Below are 17,057 nucleotides of genomic sequence, written 5' to 3' on the forward strand. Positions count from 1 at the left end.
CTCTTGCTACCCGAAGCCATTAATCTCGGGAAATTGCAGCACCCGTGAGAACGAGTTGCTGCCCGAGCGAGAGGAAGAAGAAGGGGAGTAATTCATAATTTTTGAATTTCATTTTTTATATAGTTTGAACTTAAGTTTTGAATGTTTATTGAATCTGATTTGATAATTAATGTTTATTGAATATTTGTTTTCCAGATATTTGATTAAATTAGCTAATTAGGGTAGGATTATAATTGAGGTTAGATTTTGGTATTTTAATCCGATTTCTGTCTTTCACTCTATACGCCCGAGAGGGGCTAAACGCAAGGATTAAGAAATCGGATCCGTGGTTACGTGGCGCTCGAGAGAGGCACGAATCACCATAAAATCCAGAGTTGACATTTCCTGTTGTGCAGGTAGTTAACCAGATGATTGGTTAATAATTTAGGATATAATTAGTGTTCAGTTAATATTAATTCATCATATTTGGTTAGGCTAGTTGACTGAAGAATACACAAAATTCAGTCCTCCCTGTGGATATCACCCTCGCTTCCCGCTAAATTACATGAACGATTCATACGCTTGCAAGGTATTAAAACTGATGTAACTAAATTTTACATCATGGAACTAATATCATTAAGAGTATATGACCATCTTAGGCGCTCATCCACACAATTAATCTTAGGATTTCACTGTGAATAGATCGTGAAAGAACCCAAAGTCTCCAAGAAATGGTAAATGCAGATGGTTTCTACTTATTTAAACAGACCTTTCTCAAGATTCAATCCCCCATCATTTCCTATTAAAGGGTAAGAAGCACTGGTTAGCAATTCTTCCTTCAGTGTATTAACTTCTTAAGCTCAATATTTTTAACATCTATCAGTAAATGGAGTACTAAAGTGATCTAATGAAATGGCCCCGTCTAGTTTGCTTCTGTCCTGAGATGCATATCTTATACACTGATTAATAACTGATTTCCAGGAAAGCAGATGAAGGGACTCACCAACAACATGTTTTGTCATAATCTTTCATGGAGAGTCAGTGAGTATACTGTATTAAGTGATATTGACTTCAGTAGAGACACTCCAGCAACCATTCGATGCAAATATAAGTTTGTCAAAGTATAATATGTGAGAACCAAGGAGTGCAGCTACTGTACCTTGGTTGGCGCTGTTGTGTGTTGGCAACTTGGCACTGTCTTTCGTCTTGACACAGTTCTTTCTGCTTTGAGCCTGTTTGTACAGTGGTCCATGTCCATCATTACTGGTTTCTCCATTTACTATCACACCATCCAGTCCAACTGTTATTTCATTGGATCCGCAGCTCTCCTTTTCTTCTCCTCCCACATCATCTTTCTTCTTGGTATTGAATGAAGCTTGATGACTGTAGTGAGTTGCTTCTTAGATCTTCAACAGAGGATTCTGGCTGGGAGGTTGCCATCCACCTCTCTAACCAGCTCCATCCCCAAGTTGGGTTGCCTGGAGTCTGATTGGGCTTGTTTCTTTTTGGATGTACATGTTCTTAGCTGTCAAGAAGTAGAACATTTGGATACTTGAGTCTTTACTCTGAACATACACAGAAATTAGAGTCGATAAGTCGAAAATAAACAGATCAGTGTCCTTGAGAAACCTAGACTTACCTGTTGTGAAAATGCATAAGCCAATGCTCTCTCACGCCTTGTTGTTACCTCCAGGCCTGTCTTGGATTCTTAACTTTGCTATATTGCTACTCACTGTGCTGTCGTTCCATTCTTCCTTCGCATGGCATCATTCAAGGTGAACAATTTTTCTAAAAATTCAATTTTCTTTTCGTTCATTTGTTTTTGACAATCACGCTGGTCTGAGTTGAAATACCAATTCCAAACAAGTTATATAATTCTATCAGCTTTCAAGTATTTTACCATCTGCTATTCTGGGCCTTAAATCTATTAGATTGAACTAACTCTTACTAAATTGGTCATCTTCCCTACCTGTTAATTTATTACGTATTGGATATAAATAAAAAAATTCTATTAGACAGAACTATTCGATGGAGACAATTCCAAGTTATGGCTACTTCTAGAGTGGCAATTTCAAAAGTACCATCAGCTTACCTGTCGGCAGTTCCTATCTGTTAGATCCCAATATATGTGTTGACAACTTGTTTATATGCCTACTACAGAAATCAGATTTCTCATTTCCTAGTATGATTACTTATGTTATGAGTTCACTTCAATTTACCCAAGTATTATTTAAGAGGAATAGAGACTGAACTTTTCATAATTAAATGATAGTTTTACATGTGGTTCGACAAAATTTTGATGTCATACTATGAAATATACATGCAGAACTTTCCCTTTAAGGTCTCAAGCAGGCAGTGTAGTTTCAATTTACATGTACATGTCAGTTTCAAGTGAGAAGAGATGGCATATGTAATACCTTCTGCTTGGAGATTTGGGTTTTGGACTTCTGATGTACTCGAGGATGAAAAGGGGCAGTTTCATGTATTTTTCAGTTGAAGCACCAGTTTCGACTTCAACTGATGTGCCTCCAGACTCGGTGAATGGTTTGCTTTCTTCACTACTCTCCCTTTTACAGAACCTTCTGGTTTCTTGGAACTGACGCCTGGCCTCATAGAAAGACAGCAGCAAAATGGCTTTTCAGAATCACCCAAGTAAAGTCACTAAAAAGAAACCCTTGACTTGAAAATCCAACAAGATCAGTTAGCCTCATTGTGGATAGGTGAAACTCTGAAAGTCTTGAGTCAGCCACTTCTTAAGGGCATGCCTCTTGATGTTAGACCATCAGAATTTCTTTTCCAAGAGGCTATTTCTTTCAGCATGACTGTCAACCAATTGCCCAATTTAAGAATCATGCTGCATAATTTCTATTGGATTACATCATTTATGATGCTAATACCTAGATGGCTTTTGTAGCTATTAGTAGACACAATGTTTAGGAAGCATAAGCAAACCAGAATGCCGACTGGATAACTATAGCTGCATCATCTTTCTGTGAGCATCATGCTTGGTTGACGTCTTCTCTTTCTGTAATTTGTTCTTCATAAGATTCAGACTGTATTTCTTGATGAATTTCTTCATCCTTTATTGGCTCTGTTGTGAGTTGCCTCGGAACTCCTTACAGAAGCAGAATCCTCCTCTGCAAGAACTGAATTTACTTCGTCCACACAGAAATAGGATTTTACCAAACTCCAACTCTTCTTGTCCATCGCAATGCTCTTAATCTGCTAAAATCAAATAAATATCACTCTATTTAACATAAAAATGTGCCAAGTAACAAAGTCTACAATGTCAGAAAATCTTCAGTCATATGAAGACAAAAACTACAGAAACAGGACAAATGCTCCAAAAGTTCGGTATAGACCTCACAGTTAGAAACAGCCGGAAGATTAAATTCTTGACTCATTTTCGTAAGATTTACCGGGCAAAACTACACAAAAATGCGACTCTTCTTACAGCCATACGGTTTAACTTGCTGAAACCGTTGTATTTCAAAACCGTTGTGTCTGTTAGGACAGCAAAGACGATAATTACCTGGATTCAGTTTATGCCCCGAGATTACGATTACAACCCTGAGATTATTAAAACCAAATCTCTTGTGCAAGATCCCGTCAGTTATTATCCGGATTTTATCAACGGTTTCAAGCTACTGCAAGACAACTCATTTCCTACTGCCTTCCTAGATTTTTTATCACACAAAATATATGAAATAAACGGTAAAGAAATCAGTTGATCTGCTATGTTATTTCTTTAACAGAGAGAAATTTTCAGCGAGAGCAGAGAAAGAAAAAAAGTTAAAGAATGGGGATGGGAAAGAGAAAGCTGGAGATGAAGAAGATTGAGAATCGACAAGCTTTGCAAGTCACCTTCTCCAAGCGGAAGAAGGGACTGTTCAAGAAAGCTGAGCAACTCTCCCTTCTAACCGGCGCTTCCGTCTTCCTCGTTGCCTTCTCTCCCGCCGGCAGGCCCTTTGTCTTCGGAGACGAGGGTTTGTTGCAGCGCTATCTCGAAGGCGAGACGAACATCCCAAAGGCGGTGGAAGACGAAGATCCCTTTGTCTCCTTGGACAACATCGACTTGGAGCAATGCACCCTTGATGAGCTCGAGCTTTTGATCGCCAATATGCAGGAGGAAGAAGCCACGATACTGGAGCTCGCGGACGAATTGAATGCGACCATGCCGGCCTCTGGGCAGCAGTTGACGTTGGAGGCTGCACCTGCTGCTGTAATTGACGGAGTGGAGGCTACCCAACTGCATCAGGATCTTGAGATATTTCTTATGCACACCGAAGAAGAAGGAAATACCTCGTCCGAGATTTCGCTACCATCGGAAGATTTCTTTAATGATTTGCCGCCACTGGATGTCTCCGACGAAGATTTCTTTAATGATTTGCCGCCACTGGATGTCTCCGACTACTACCTGGATTCATTCCTGCCTTGATGTTGGGTTTTTTTAATTTTTATACTGTTTGGTTGCTCACCATTTCTGGGTTCTGGCACTGTATTTCTGGTGTTTCACACGTTTGGTTTTTTATTATGTGTAGAGATGATTCTAATTAATTGACTCCCAAAACTCTCTTTGGGATTGAATAATAATTTTTGCTCATTTCCCGTCAGGATACTAAGAAGAGATGTAAATTAGTTTATATTTTTCTTATATCAAAGGTAGAAGATGATTATTAACCCTAAAACCTGTCCAAAAACCTAAAGTACAACACTAGAAATTGAATCAAAATGGACACCAGAATTAATCGACATATCTTGCACAAATTAAAATTTGTATAGGTACGGGGAAAGATTAATCTTGCTGACTAATAACTTGTGGGCAGTCCTCTTCTACATAATTGCACATTTTATTTATTTTATTCACTTTAGGTCTAACAAATAAAGATTAATTAATCTCTATGCATTTCTTAGTAGTAGTGCTCAGGTGTCTAGGAAATACACGTATCACTGCAGTGTCTATGTATTCATTAACTGGTTGACCAGAAGAAATCATGTAGCCATCCTTGAATTTCATGGATTTGGCACGATGGGCACCTCACCATCGCAGTTATAAAAAATTGACGTTTTTCTCATTTCAGACGTGTTAGAAAATATACCATAAATTGCTGAAAAGATAGGAGATAGAGTTTCAATCATCCGGACATCAAACTTGACAAATGGTTAATTAGTGGTTGCATTAGTCTAGAAAAACAAATGTCATTCTAAACATATTCTTATTTCATTAAAACTTTTTTATTTTGAAAGACTATATATCTATCTATTTCTAGCTATATATCCATATTATCTAATCTAATATATACGTTAACGGAACAGGGGTCAAGTTTTTCTCATAAACTAGCCGAGATGGCAAATGCTCCCTGCCCCCTTAGCCTCTTAAACAAACGAGAGTCGAAAGATAAGAGGAAGAGAAGCTCGTTGAGAATATCGATATCGTTAGACGGAAATCTATATTTTGGCACTATCTTCCTCCAAGAATCTCGATGCATGTCCAAAGGTGAATGAGGATTTTTACGGTAGAACGCTCTATGGAGGAGCAAATGAAGATAAAGACATCTCATGACATCAGTAATCCTCAATCCCCTTTAATTCTGGTAGCATATGCCAAATATTTTGCTAGCTACTAGGATTTTTTCGATCGAGGCGCGCAGTCAAGCAAGCTCGAGCAATTCGACTCTTGCCTAACTGCTGCCAAGACTTTACTTTGCTAGTAATTTTTCCATTTGCGGCCTGATTTCAGCTACAATTTCCATGACAAAGGAGTCTTGGGACTTGGCTCACTGTAGCATAGATTATTGTACAGTAGAATGCTCGTTGTGAGTTCCTTCGTCCCTCTTCTTTTCATCTTTCTTTTGTTTGTAAGACTGAAGGGAGTTCTTAGATTTGACAAAGATTCAATTATTGAATGAATAAAGACAATTATCAAGTGATTTTTTGGGATTTCCTTTAAAGTTCAAAAGGCTGAATAGAACAAGAAACAGGGAACCAAGGCAGCAAAGCAAGAGAAATATACGGAGTAGGATATTTTGAAGTAAGAAGACTTTCTTTCGCCTCTCTTTATGTTCTCTTTTTTCCTTAATGATTTTGTTATGCAACTTGTATTTGACATAAAGGAGAGAAATTTTCACAACAAAGTATGAGTGGATGAATTGAACCACATTTTAAATTGATTTAAGAGTAGTATTTATACACAATTTATAACAGAAATCTCTTCATCCAAAGGGTACAAAACATTCAACCTATGTCTACAAACTTCATAAAGTTGTATATGGTCTCAAATAGGCTCCATAGGTTTGGTATCATAAACTGCATCAATTTCTTGTGGGTTCAGGTTTCAAGAATTTTCACTCACATACTTCCCTATTTACTCTCAATACTGGCAAGTATGTTCCGTTTCTATTGGTGTATGTCAACAATATTATCATTACTGGTAATAGTGATGATCATATTTCTCTTGAGCAAGATCCTGTCAGTTATTATCCGGATTTTATCAAGGCTCACACAAGCTACAACAAGACAATTTATTTCCTAATGAAAGACAACCCGGCTTCCTAGATTTTTTATCAGACAAAATAAATGAAATAAACAGTAATTTTTTTTTGCGTCTTTGTAAAGAAATCAGTGGTTTCTTTAACAGAGAGAAATTTTCAGCGAGTGCAGAGAAAGAAAAAAAGTGAAAGAATGGGGATGGGAAAGAGAAAGCTGGAGATGAAGAAGATTGAGAATCGACAAGCTTCACAAGTCACCTTCTCCAAGCGGAAGAAGGGACTGTTCAAGAAAGCTGAGCAACTCTCCCTTCTAATCGGCGCTTCCATCCTCGTCATTCCCTTCTCTCCCACCGGCAAGCGCTTTGTCTTTGGAGACGTAGGTTTGTTGTAGCGCTATCTTGAAGGCGAGACGAACATCCCATAGGCAGTGGAAGACGAAGATCCCTTTGTCTCCTTGGACAACATCGACGTGGAGCAATGCACCCTTGATGAGCTCGAGCTTTTGATCTCCAATCTGGAGGAGGAGGAAGCCACGATACTGGAGCTAGCGGACGAATTGAATGCGACCAAGCCAGCCTCTAGGCAGCAGTTGACGTTGGAGGCTGCACCTGCTGCTGTAATTGACGGAGTGGAGGCTACCCAACTGCATCACGATCTTGAGATATTTCTTATGGATACCGAAGAAGTAGGAATTACCTCATCCGAGATTTCGCTACCATCGGAAGATTTCTTTATTGATTTGCCGCCACTAGATGTCTCCGACTACTACTTGGATTCATTCCTGCGTTGATGTTGGTTTTTTTTTAATTTTTATACTGTTTGATTCCTCACCATTTATGGGTTATGGCACTGTACTTCTGTGTTTGACACATTTGGTTTTTTATTCTGTAGAGGGATGATTATACCTTATTTTAATTGATTGACTCTCAAAACTCTCTTTGGGATTGAATAATAATTCTTGCTCATTTTTGAGAAATTTTCTCCCTCTTTCACCGTTTACTTCCTTTTTACTACATTTACTTCATGGTGGCTTGTGTATTGGGAGTGGATTAAGGTTTCTGGAAATCTCTTGCCAGTCTGGAGACTAGAGGAAATGTAAATTAGTTTATATTTTTGTTAAATCAAAGGTAGAAGACGATTATTAACCCTAAAACCTATCCAAAAATCTAAAGTCCAACACTAGAAATTGCATCGAAATGGACACAAAAAATAATCAACCTATCTTGCACAAATTAAAACTTGTATAGGTATTGGGAAAGATCTAGACAACCAAATGATCCCGGTTCTGAATCCGAGACAGTCATCGGATTCAGATTGTAGGACCCCTATTGAGGAGAACTGAGAACTTAATCCTTCGCACTTGTAAACAACAATTGATGTTTTTTCTCATTTCAGACGTTTCAAAAAATATACCATAAATTTCAGAAAATCCAGGAGATAAGAGTTTACATCTTCCGGACATCAACTGTGGCAAATGGTTAATTAGTGGTTGCATTAGAGTAGAAAAAAAAAAGACAATGTAAAATTGAAGAAATTTTTGTACAAAAAGGATTTTTTTTTTCTTTTTTCTCCTAGAACAGATGAGAATGCCTTCAGGGTAGCTGCAGCTTCTACCAAATAACAAAGACATGGCATTGGTGTTATACAGAGTGTCATAAAGACCAAAAACCCTGGGTTTGGGTTTTGGGTGGGTGAAGAAAACACCCATATCTATTCAGACACCCACTCTGAAAAATCTCCTTAACTCCACCATCACGAGCATGATGAGGTGCATAAATGAAAATTGGTCAATGGATCTCCTTGAGGAACTCCCTCAAAATTTTCAAGATGTAATTTTTGCTGTCTTTGGACATACATTAAGGAATTCCTACGAGGTGAGGATACGAGACCTCACCATGTCACAAAGAGGACATGGAAATAGTGACTCATGTTTTGAATCCCAAGAAGGAAACCTTCTCTCGGCTCACCACAACTGATATTTTCTGGTTGATGACTATCTTCTAGAGGGTCACTCTGGATTATGGATATTTCATGGCCAAAAGGATGGCCGATGTAGTTGTTAACTCAAAGGCGGGCAATCTACTATTCGCACAAGAGATTACCATCACCCTTCTCCAAAGTGGCATAGACCTCTCGAATGAGGTTTCTATGGACATGACAAGGAAGATGTCCATAAGAGAAATCAAAGTTGGAAATTTTTGGATTTGTCAAGTGGTGTGGACAGTGGATTCATTAAGAAAATATACCCAAGGAGAAAACCCACAATAAGCCACTTCCAGAGACGAGATGAGTCTCGAGCCTCTCGAGGAACAATAAGAATTTGCAAAGGGGAAAAGAATGGAAGAGGGTGCATCATCGTCTACTGATCATCTCTCTAGTCTTGCAGAAGTCATCGATGATGTTCGGCTTACTCAGGTAACAATTGTTTCCCGCCATGACAAGACGACACGGCTACAAATGATGGAGCAGCAGTTTGACATCATCCTCAGTCGACTTCCGCCTTCATCCTAGTTGACCATAGGATCTACGCTTTTTTTTTCCTCCCGTGTACATGATTATACTTATATGTTTTTTGTTTGATACTTGTACACATTTTGTAATTATTGGAACTTCTTTCTAGCGTACTAAAGCGTAAAATTCATAAAAACACTTTGAATCAAAAGGCACATGCAGATAAAAGTAAATTCTTAGTTTATTTTAGATAGTTTGATTTTTTTAAAATAAAATAATTTTAACATGTTCTAAATTAATAAATAATTTAAACATGTTTTTAATTTATTAATAATTATAAATAATTATTTATTTCACATAATTTATCATTATAAATGATAAAAATTACTTAATTTTATAATAACCGAATTTTTAATTTTTTTAATAGCTAAATTCTCTCTCACAAATTTGAAATCAAATAAATTGTTAAAATCTTTAATTTATATAAATAAAAAGAGGTTATTTTACATAAAATTACTATGATAGATTTAATTTTTATAACATAAAATAAGATAAATTTAAAATTTTTTAAACTAATAAATAAATACATTAAATTAAGATTTTTTATTTTAATTCAATATATAAATTAGGAGTATCGAGAGTTCTTTCTAGAGAAGGAAAGCGTAAAATTCACAAAAGCACTTTGAATAAAAAGGCACATGCACAAAAAAATAAAATCTTAGTTTATTTTAGATAGTTTCATTTGTTTAAAATAAAATAATTTTAACATGTTTTAAATTAATAAATAATTTTTACAAGTTTTAAATTTATTAATAAATTTTATAAATAATTAGTTATTTAACATAATTTATCAATATAAATGATAAAAGTTACTAAATTTTATAATATCCGTATTTTTAATTTTTTAATAGATAATTTCTCTCACACAAATTTGAAATATAATAAATTGTTAAAATCCTGAATTTATATAAATAAAAAAGAGGTTATTTTACATAAAATTACTCTGATAGTTTTAATTTTTATAAGATAAACTAAGATAAATTTAAACTTTTTTAAACTAATAAATAAATTAATTAAATTAAGAGTTTTTAATTTAATTAAATATATAAATTAAGAGTACCGAGAGTTCTTTCTAGCGTACGAAAGCGTAAAATTCACAAAAGTACTTTGAATCAAAAGACACATGCAAATAAAAAAAATCTTACTTTATTTTATATAGATTGATTTGTTTAAAATAAAATAATTTTAAAATGTTTGAAATTAATAAATAATTTTAACATGTTTTTTATTTATTAAAAAAATTTAAAAATAATTAATTATTTGACATAGTTTATCAATATAAATGATAAAATTTACTTAATTTTATAATATCCGTATTTTTAATTTTTTAATAGCTAAATTCTCTCTCACAAATTTGAAAGCAAATATATTGTTAAAATCCATAATTTATATAAATACAAAAGAGGTTATTTTACATAAAAAAATACTCTGATAGATTTAATTTTTACAAGATAAACTAAGATAAATATTAACGTTTTTAAACTAATAAATAAATACATTAAATAAAGATTTTTTAATTTAATTAAATATATAAATTAAGAGTACCGAGAGTTCTTTCTTGCGTATGAAAGAGTAAAATCCACCAAAGCACTTTGAATCAAAAGGCACATGCAGATAAAAAGAAAAATTTAGTTTATTTTAGATAGTTGATTTGTTTAAAACAAAATAATTTTAACATGTTTTTAATTTATTAATATTTTTTATAAATAATTAGTTATTTAACATAATTTATCAATATAAATGATAAAATTACTTAATTTTATAATATCCGTATTTTTAATTTTTTTATAGCTAAATTCTCTCTCGTAAATTTGAAATCAAATATATTGTTAAAATCCTTAATTTATATAAATACAAAAGAGGTTATTTTACATAAAACTACTCTGATAGATTTAATTTTAATAAGATAAACTAAGATAAATATTAAATTTTTTAAACTAATAAATAAATATGTTAGATTAAGATTTTTTAATTTAATTAAATATATAAATTAAGAGTACCGAGAGTTCTTTCTAGTGTACGAAAGCATAAAAATAAAATTTTAGTTTATTTTAGATAGTTTAATTTGATTAGAATAAAAAATTTTAGTTGGAAAAGACTTTTGGGATTACATTGATGGACAAATCACTACTTAGAACCTACATCCACTGACTTCATCAAAGAACATGAGAAGTGGTTGACTGAAAATGTAAAAATCATCACTTGGATCAACAACTCCGTGGATCCGTCTATCAGTTTGCAACTTTTGAAGTATGAGACTGCAAAAGAAATATGGGACTATTTGGAAACTCTGTATGAACAGACAAACTTTACCAAAATATATCAGATTGAGAAAGAATTATTGTCCGCTAAGCAAGGTGATCGTACAATTCAAGAATTCTACTCCTTTATAACACCTCTGTGGGATCAACTATATATGATGGATCCACCCTCCTTTCGGAAGCTCCCTAAATATAGCAGAGCATGTGGGCTTTCTTCTAGTAAAACATCATCACCTGATATGTCACAGGTACTTGTTTCTAAAACATACTCTCATACTCCTCAGCCATCAGGGGGCATACTTGGTTCTGGAACACACTCTCATACTCATCAGTCATCAGGAAAGCCTAAAGTGCCACTTCCACAAGATGAATGTTCCCACTGTCATGGTAAAGGTCATTGGAAACACCAGTGTCCCTCATTGCAAAGCAACAATAAAAATCAAGGCAATTTCAAACCTACACAACATCATGCCTCTAGTCGTTAACATCAAGGCCATTTCAAATCTGGACCACATCATACATTTAGTTGTCCACCACCACATAGAGGTTTTCGTCCATCTGCTGCCATTGGATCTTTAGATTATTCAGATGCACCTTCTGCACCAGCTCCCCCCAGCATTCTACGCCTGATCTCTCATCATTAGCTGTCGAGCTCACTAGCATTCTTGGCAAGTCGTCTGCTCCTAGTACTCAATTTGCATCCCATGCAGGTATGTCTTGTTTGGCTGGCTCCAGTGACACTCACAAATGAATCTTAGATTCTGGAGCGACACACCTTATGACACCCCATTTGTCTCTTTTACATGATTGTGTTAAGCCTTCTCACCCAGTTAACATCCAAGCTGCTAATGGCTCTCCCATGCCACTAGCCTCGGTTGGAACAGTCACTCACCCTACTTGGTCTTTGTCTGATGTTTTCTATGTTCCCCGTCTAGCTGTTAACCTTCTTTCAATTGGCAAACTTACTGATTTGGGTCTTATCATTACCTTTGCTTCTGATCATTGTCTTATACAGGATCGCAAGTCCAGGAGGCAGATTGGGATAGGCCATAGAAAAGGTGGTCTTTACTTGCTTGATGACTTAAAATTGCTAGTATCTCTACAGGTGTCTAGTTTGTCAGTTCAATCCATGTTGCAAGATTTACTTTCTATAAATAATCATTTTTACTTATGGCATACTCGTTTAGGACATGTTTCTGCTTCTCGTTTACAGTTTATGATCACACACAATATGTTGGATTCTACTATTAAATATTCCCCTCTTAGTGATTGTGTTGGTTGTAATCTTAGAAAACAATGCCATTTACCTTTTACATTAAGTCACTCGGTTACTTCTTCTCCTGGTGATCTTGTTCACTTTGATGTTTTGGGCCCTGCACCTGTATCCACTAAAGGTGGGACTCGCTTTTATGCATTGCTTGTCGATGATTTCACTCGTTTCTCTTGGATATTTCTTATGCATCGAAAATCAGATTTTTATTCTATTTATGTTCAATTTTGTGCTATGGTGCGAACCCATTTTTCCACTCACATTAAAAATTTTCGCTCTGATTCGGGTGGTGAATATATGTCATCTTTATTGAATGATTTTCTGAAGTCTGAGGGCACTATTCATCAGATGTCTTGTCCTTATACACCTCAGCAGAATGGTGTTGCAGAACGTAAACATCATAATCTTGTTGAAACCGCTCACTCTTTACTGCTCCATGCCTCTGTCCCTTCTGAATTTTGGGGGGAAACCCTTCATACTGCCACTTATTTGATTAATCGTATTCCTTCATTTATTTTTGGTAGTATCTCCCCTTTTGAATGGCTGTATGGTGTTCGTCCTACCTATGAGCACTTGCGTGTCTTTGGCTATGCGTGCTTTGTCTTATTACCCCCTTCCTGTCGCACTAAATTGTCTGCCAAATCTGCATTATGTGTGTTTCTTGGTTATGGTTTTGGTCAAAAAGGATACCGATGTTACCATCCTGAGTCTAGTAGACTTTTTGTTTCTCGCAATGTTAAGTTCTTGGAACAGTTATGTTACTTTCGGATTCCCTTGTCTACTCCTGGTTTGCATGATACAGAATTGTTACACATTGATCCCTTTGTATCTGATGAGTCCCATGATGACCAGTTAATCACTCACCATCCATCCACTGATTCACCCCTCCATCCGGAGGATTCCTCTAGTCTGCCTTCACAACAATCACTTGCAGGTACTGACTTACCTTCTCCCATGGCGCCTCTCCCTCTCGACTCTCTGGACTCTAGTGATCCGCATCTTGCCACCCTCTTGTTTCCACTTGTGTCTGACGTCCCCCACAAATGGTGAGTGAGTTATTTAACATAATTTATCAATATAAATGACAAAAATTACTTAATTGTATAATATCCGTATTTTTAATTTTTTATAGCTTAATTCTCTCTCACAAATTTAAAATCAAATATATTGTTAAAATCCTTAATTTATATAAATACAAAAGAGGTTATTTTACATAAAACTACTCTGATAGATTTAATTTTAATAAGATAAACTAAGATAAATATTAAATTTTTTAAACTAATAAATAAATATGTTAGATTAAGATTTTTTTATTTAATTAAATATATAAATTAAGAGTACCGAGAGTTCTTTCTAGTGTACGAAAGCGTAAAATTCACAAAAGCACTTTGAATCAAAAGGCACATGCAGATAAAAATAAAATTTTAGTTCATTTTAGATTGTTTGAATTGTTTAGAATAAAAAATTTTAGTTGGAAAAGACTTGTGGGATTACATTGATGGACAAAGCACTGCTCTGAACCTACATCCACTGACTTCATCGAAGAACATAAGAAGTGGTTGACTGAAAATGAAAAAATCATCACTTGGATCAACAACTCCGTGGATCCGTCTATCAGTTTGCAACTTTTGAAGTATGAGACTACAAAAGAAATATGGGACTATTTGAAAACTCTGTATGAGCAGACAAACTTGGCTGAAGAAACATGGTTGAGGTCTTTGGGTGGGCTTTCTTCCAGTAAAACATCATCACCTGATATGTCACAAGTACTTGTTTCTAGAACACACTCTCATACTCCTCAGTCATCAGGGGGCATACTTGGTTCTGGAACACACTCTCATACTCATCAGTCATTAGGGAAGCCTAAAGTGCCAGTTTCACAAGATGAATATTCCTACTGTCATGGTAAAGGTCATTGGAAACACCAGTGCCCCTCATTGCAAAGCAACAATAAAAATCAAGGCAATTTCAAACCTCCACAACATCATGCCTCTAGTCATCAACATCAAGGCCATTTCAAATCTGCACCACATTATACATTTAGTTGTCCACCACCACATAGAGGTTTTCGTCCATCTACTGCCATTGGTTCTTTGGATTATTCAGATGCACCTTCTGCACCAGCTCCCCTCAGCATTCTACGCCTGATCTCTCATCATTAGCTGCCGAACTCACTTGCATTCTTGGCAAGTCGTTTGCTCCCAGTACTCAATTTGCATCCCATGCAGGTATGTCTTGTTTGGCTGGCTCCAGTGACACTCACAAATGAATCTTAGATTCTGAAGCCACACACCATATGACACCCCATTTGTCTCTTTTACATGATTGTGTTAAACCTTCTCACCCAGTTAACATCCAAGCTGCTAATGACTCTCCCATGCCACTAGCCTCGGTTGGAATTGTCACTCACCCTACTTGGTCTTTGTCTGATGTTTTCTATGTTCCCCATCTAGCTGTTAACCTTCTTTCAATTGGCAAACTTACTGATTTAGGTCTTACCATTACCTTTGCTTCTGATCATTGTCTTATACAAGATCGTAAGTTCAGGAGGCAGATTGGGATAGGCCATAGAGAAGGTGGTCTTTACTTGCTTGATGACTTAAAATTGTCAATATCTCTGCAGGTGTCTAGTTTGTCAGTTCAATCCATGTTGCAAGATTTACTTTCTATAAATAATCCTTTTTACTTATGGCATACTCGTTTAGGACATGTTTCTGCTTCTCGTTTACAGTTTATGATCATACACAATATGTTGGATTCTACTATTAAATATTCCCCTCTTAGTGATTGTGTTGGTTGTAATCTTGGCAAACAATGCCATTTACCTTTTACATTAAGTCACTCGGTTACTTCTTCTCCTTCTGATCTTGTTCACTCTGATGTTTGGGCCCTGCACCTGTACCCACTAAAGGTGGGGCTCGCTTTTATGCATTGCTTGTCGATGATTTCACTCGTTTCTCTTGGATATTTCTTATGCATCAAAAATCAGATTTTTATTCTATTTATGTTCAATTTTGTGCTATGGTGCGAACCCTTTTTTCCACTCACATTAAATTTTTCGCTTTGATTCGGGTGGTGAATATGTCATATTTATTGAATGAATTTCCAAAGTCTGAGGGCACTATTCATCAATTGTCTTGTCCTTATACACCTCAGCAGAATGGTGTTGCAGAACGTAAACATCATCATCTTGTTGAAACCGCTCGCTCTTGACTGCTCCATGCCTCTATCCCTTCTGAATTTTTGGGGGAAGCCCTTCATACTGCCACATATTTGATTAATCGTATTCCTTCATTTGTTTCTGGCAGTATCTCCCCTTATGAACGGTTGTGTGGTGTTCGTCCTACCTATGAACACTTGCGTGTCTTTCGTTGTGCATGCTTTGTCTTATTACCCCCTTCCTATCGCACTAAATTGTTTGCCAAATTTGCATTATGTGTGTTTCTTGGTTATGGTTTTGGTCAAAAAGGATACCGATGTTACCATCCTGAGTCTGGTAGACTTTTTGTTTCTCGCAATGTTAAGTTCTTGGAACAGGTCTGTTACTTTCGGATTCCCTTGTCTACTCCTGGTTTGCATGATACAGAATTGTTACACATTGATCCATTTTTATCTGATGAGCCCCATGATGACGAGTTAATGACTCACCATCCGTCCACTGATTCACCCCTCCGTCCGGAGGTTTCCTCTAGTCTACCTTCACAACAGTCACATGCAGGCACTGACTTACCTTCTCCCATGGCGTCTCTCCCTCTCGACTCTCTGGACTCTGGTGATCCATCCCTCGCGTTTCCACTCATGTCCGATGTCCCCCTCAGAGGTATTGTCCATCTTCATATTTGTTCTCTTCCCCCGATTTGACCTTTTTGTCTAAGATTCACTCTTTAGTTGAGCCTAAGTCATGCAAGGAAGCTGCATTCGATGCAAATTGGCGACAAGCCATTTAATGATGAGCTCACTGCCCTGCACCAAATAGGTACCTGGGAGTTGGTTCAACTTCCTCCAGGTTAGCATGCTATTGGTTGTAAATGGATTTTCAAAATCAAAACTCAATCTGATGGAACACTTGAGCGATACAAAGCTCGGTTAGTTGCTAAAGGATTCTCACAAACTAAAGGCTTTGATTATGATGAGACTTTTGCTGCTGTTGCTCAAATGAAGACCATTCGTACCTTGATTTCTATTGCAGCAGTTCAAAAATGGCATCTTCATCAACTAGATATTAAAAATGCTTTTTTAAATGGTGATTTGACCGAGGAGGTATATATGCGGCCACCACTAGGCCTTCCTCATCCTGTTGGTTATGTTTGCCGTCTTCGACGGGCTTTATATGGTCTCAAACAGGCTCCTCGCGCTTGGTTTGCGAAGTTCAGTTCCTCCATGATTCGTCTTGGCTTTGTTGCTTCAAACTATGATTCTGCCATGTTCATTCGTAAAAGTGTTGTGGGGCATATTGTGGTCCTTCTATATGTTGATGATATGATTGTGACTGGTGATGATGAAGATGACATTGCAGACCTTAAACAACAACTTCATTCTCACTTTTAA

General features: G+C 36.3%; 1 protein-coding gene across 3 annotated transcripts; it reads right to left on the reverse strand.

The window, feature by feature from the left end:
- Positions 1-923: 923 nt before the first annotated feature.
- On the reverse strand, positions 924-4,380 carry LOC137966526 (uncharacterized). Of its 3 annotated transcripts, none has more exons than XM_068813180.1 (5): positions 3,844-4,380; positions 2,932-3,201; positions 2,397-2,582; positions 1,619-1,733; positions 924-1,504 (listed from the first exon to the last, which is right to left on the reverse strand). In XM_068813180.1, the coding sequence occupies exon 1, from the start codon at positions 4,232-4,234 to the stop codon at positions 3,896-3,898; it is 339 nt and encodes a 112-aa protein (XP_068669281.1). In that variant the 5' UTR covers positions 4,235-4,380; the 3' UTR covers positions 924-1,504; positions 1,619-1,733; positions 2,397-2,582; positions 2,932-3,201; positions 3,844-3,895. The 3 variants fall into 3 exon arrangements, with proteins under 3 accessions (XP_068669281.1, XP_068669279.1, XP_068669280.1); XM_068813178.1 differs by having other exon boundaries at positions 2,397-2,587; XM_068813179.1 differs by having other exon boundaries at positions 2,397-2,587; positions 2,932-3,204.
- Between the last annotated feature and the right edge of the window lie 12,677 nt (positions 4,381-17,057).

The sequence above is a fragment of the Aristolochia californica genome, unplaced genomic scaffold (genome assembly GCF_029961685.1).
Source record: "Aristolochia californica isolate CCGP_79_NKW_82.1479 unplaced genomic scaffold, dmAriCali1.0.hap1 SCAF_5, whole genome shotgun sequence".
Lineage (NCBI taxonomy): Eukaryota > Viridiplantae > Streptophyta > Magnoliopsida > Piperales > Aristolochiaceae > Aristolochia > Aristolochia californica.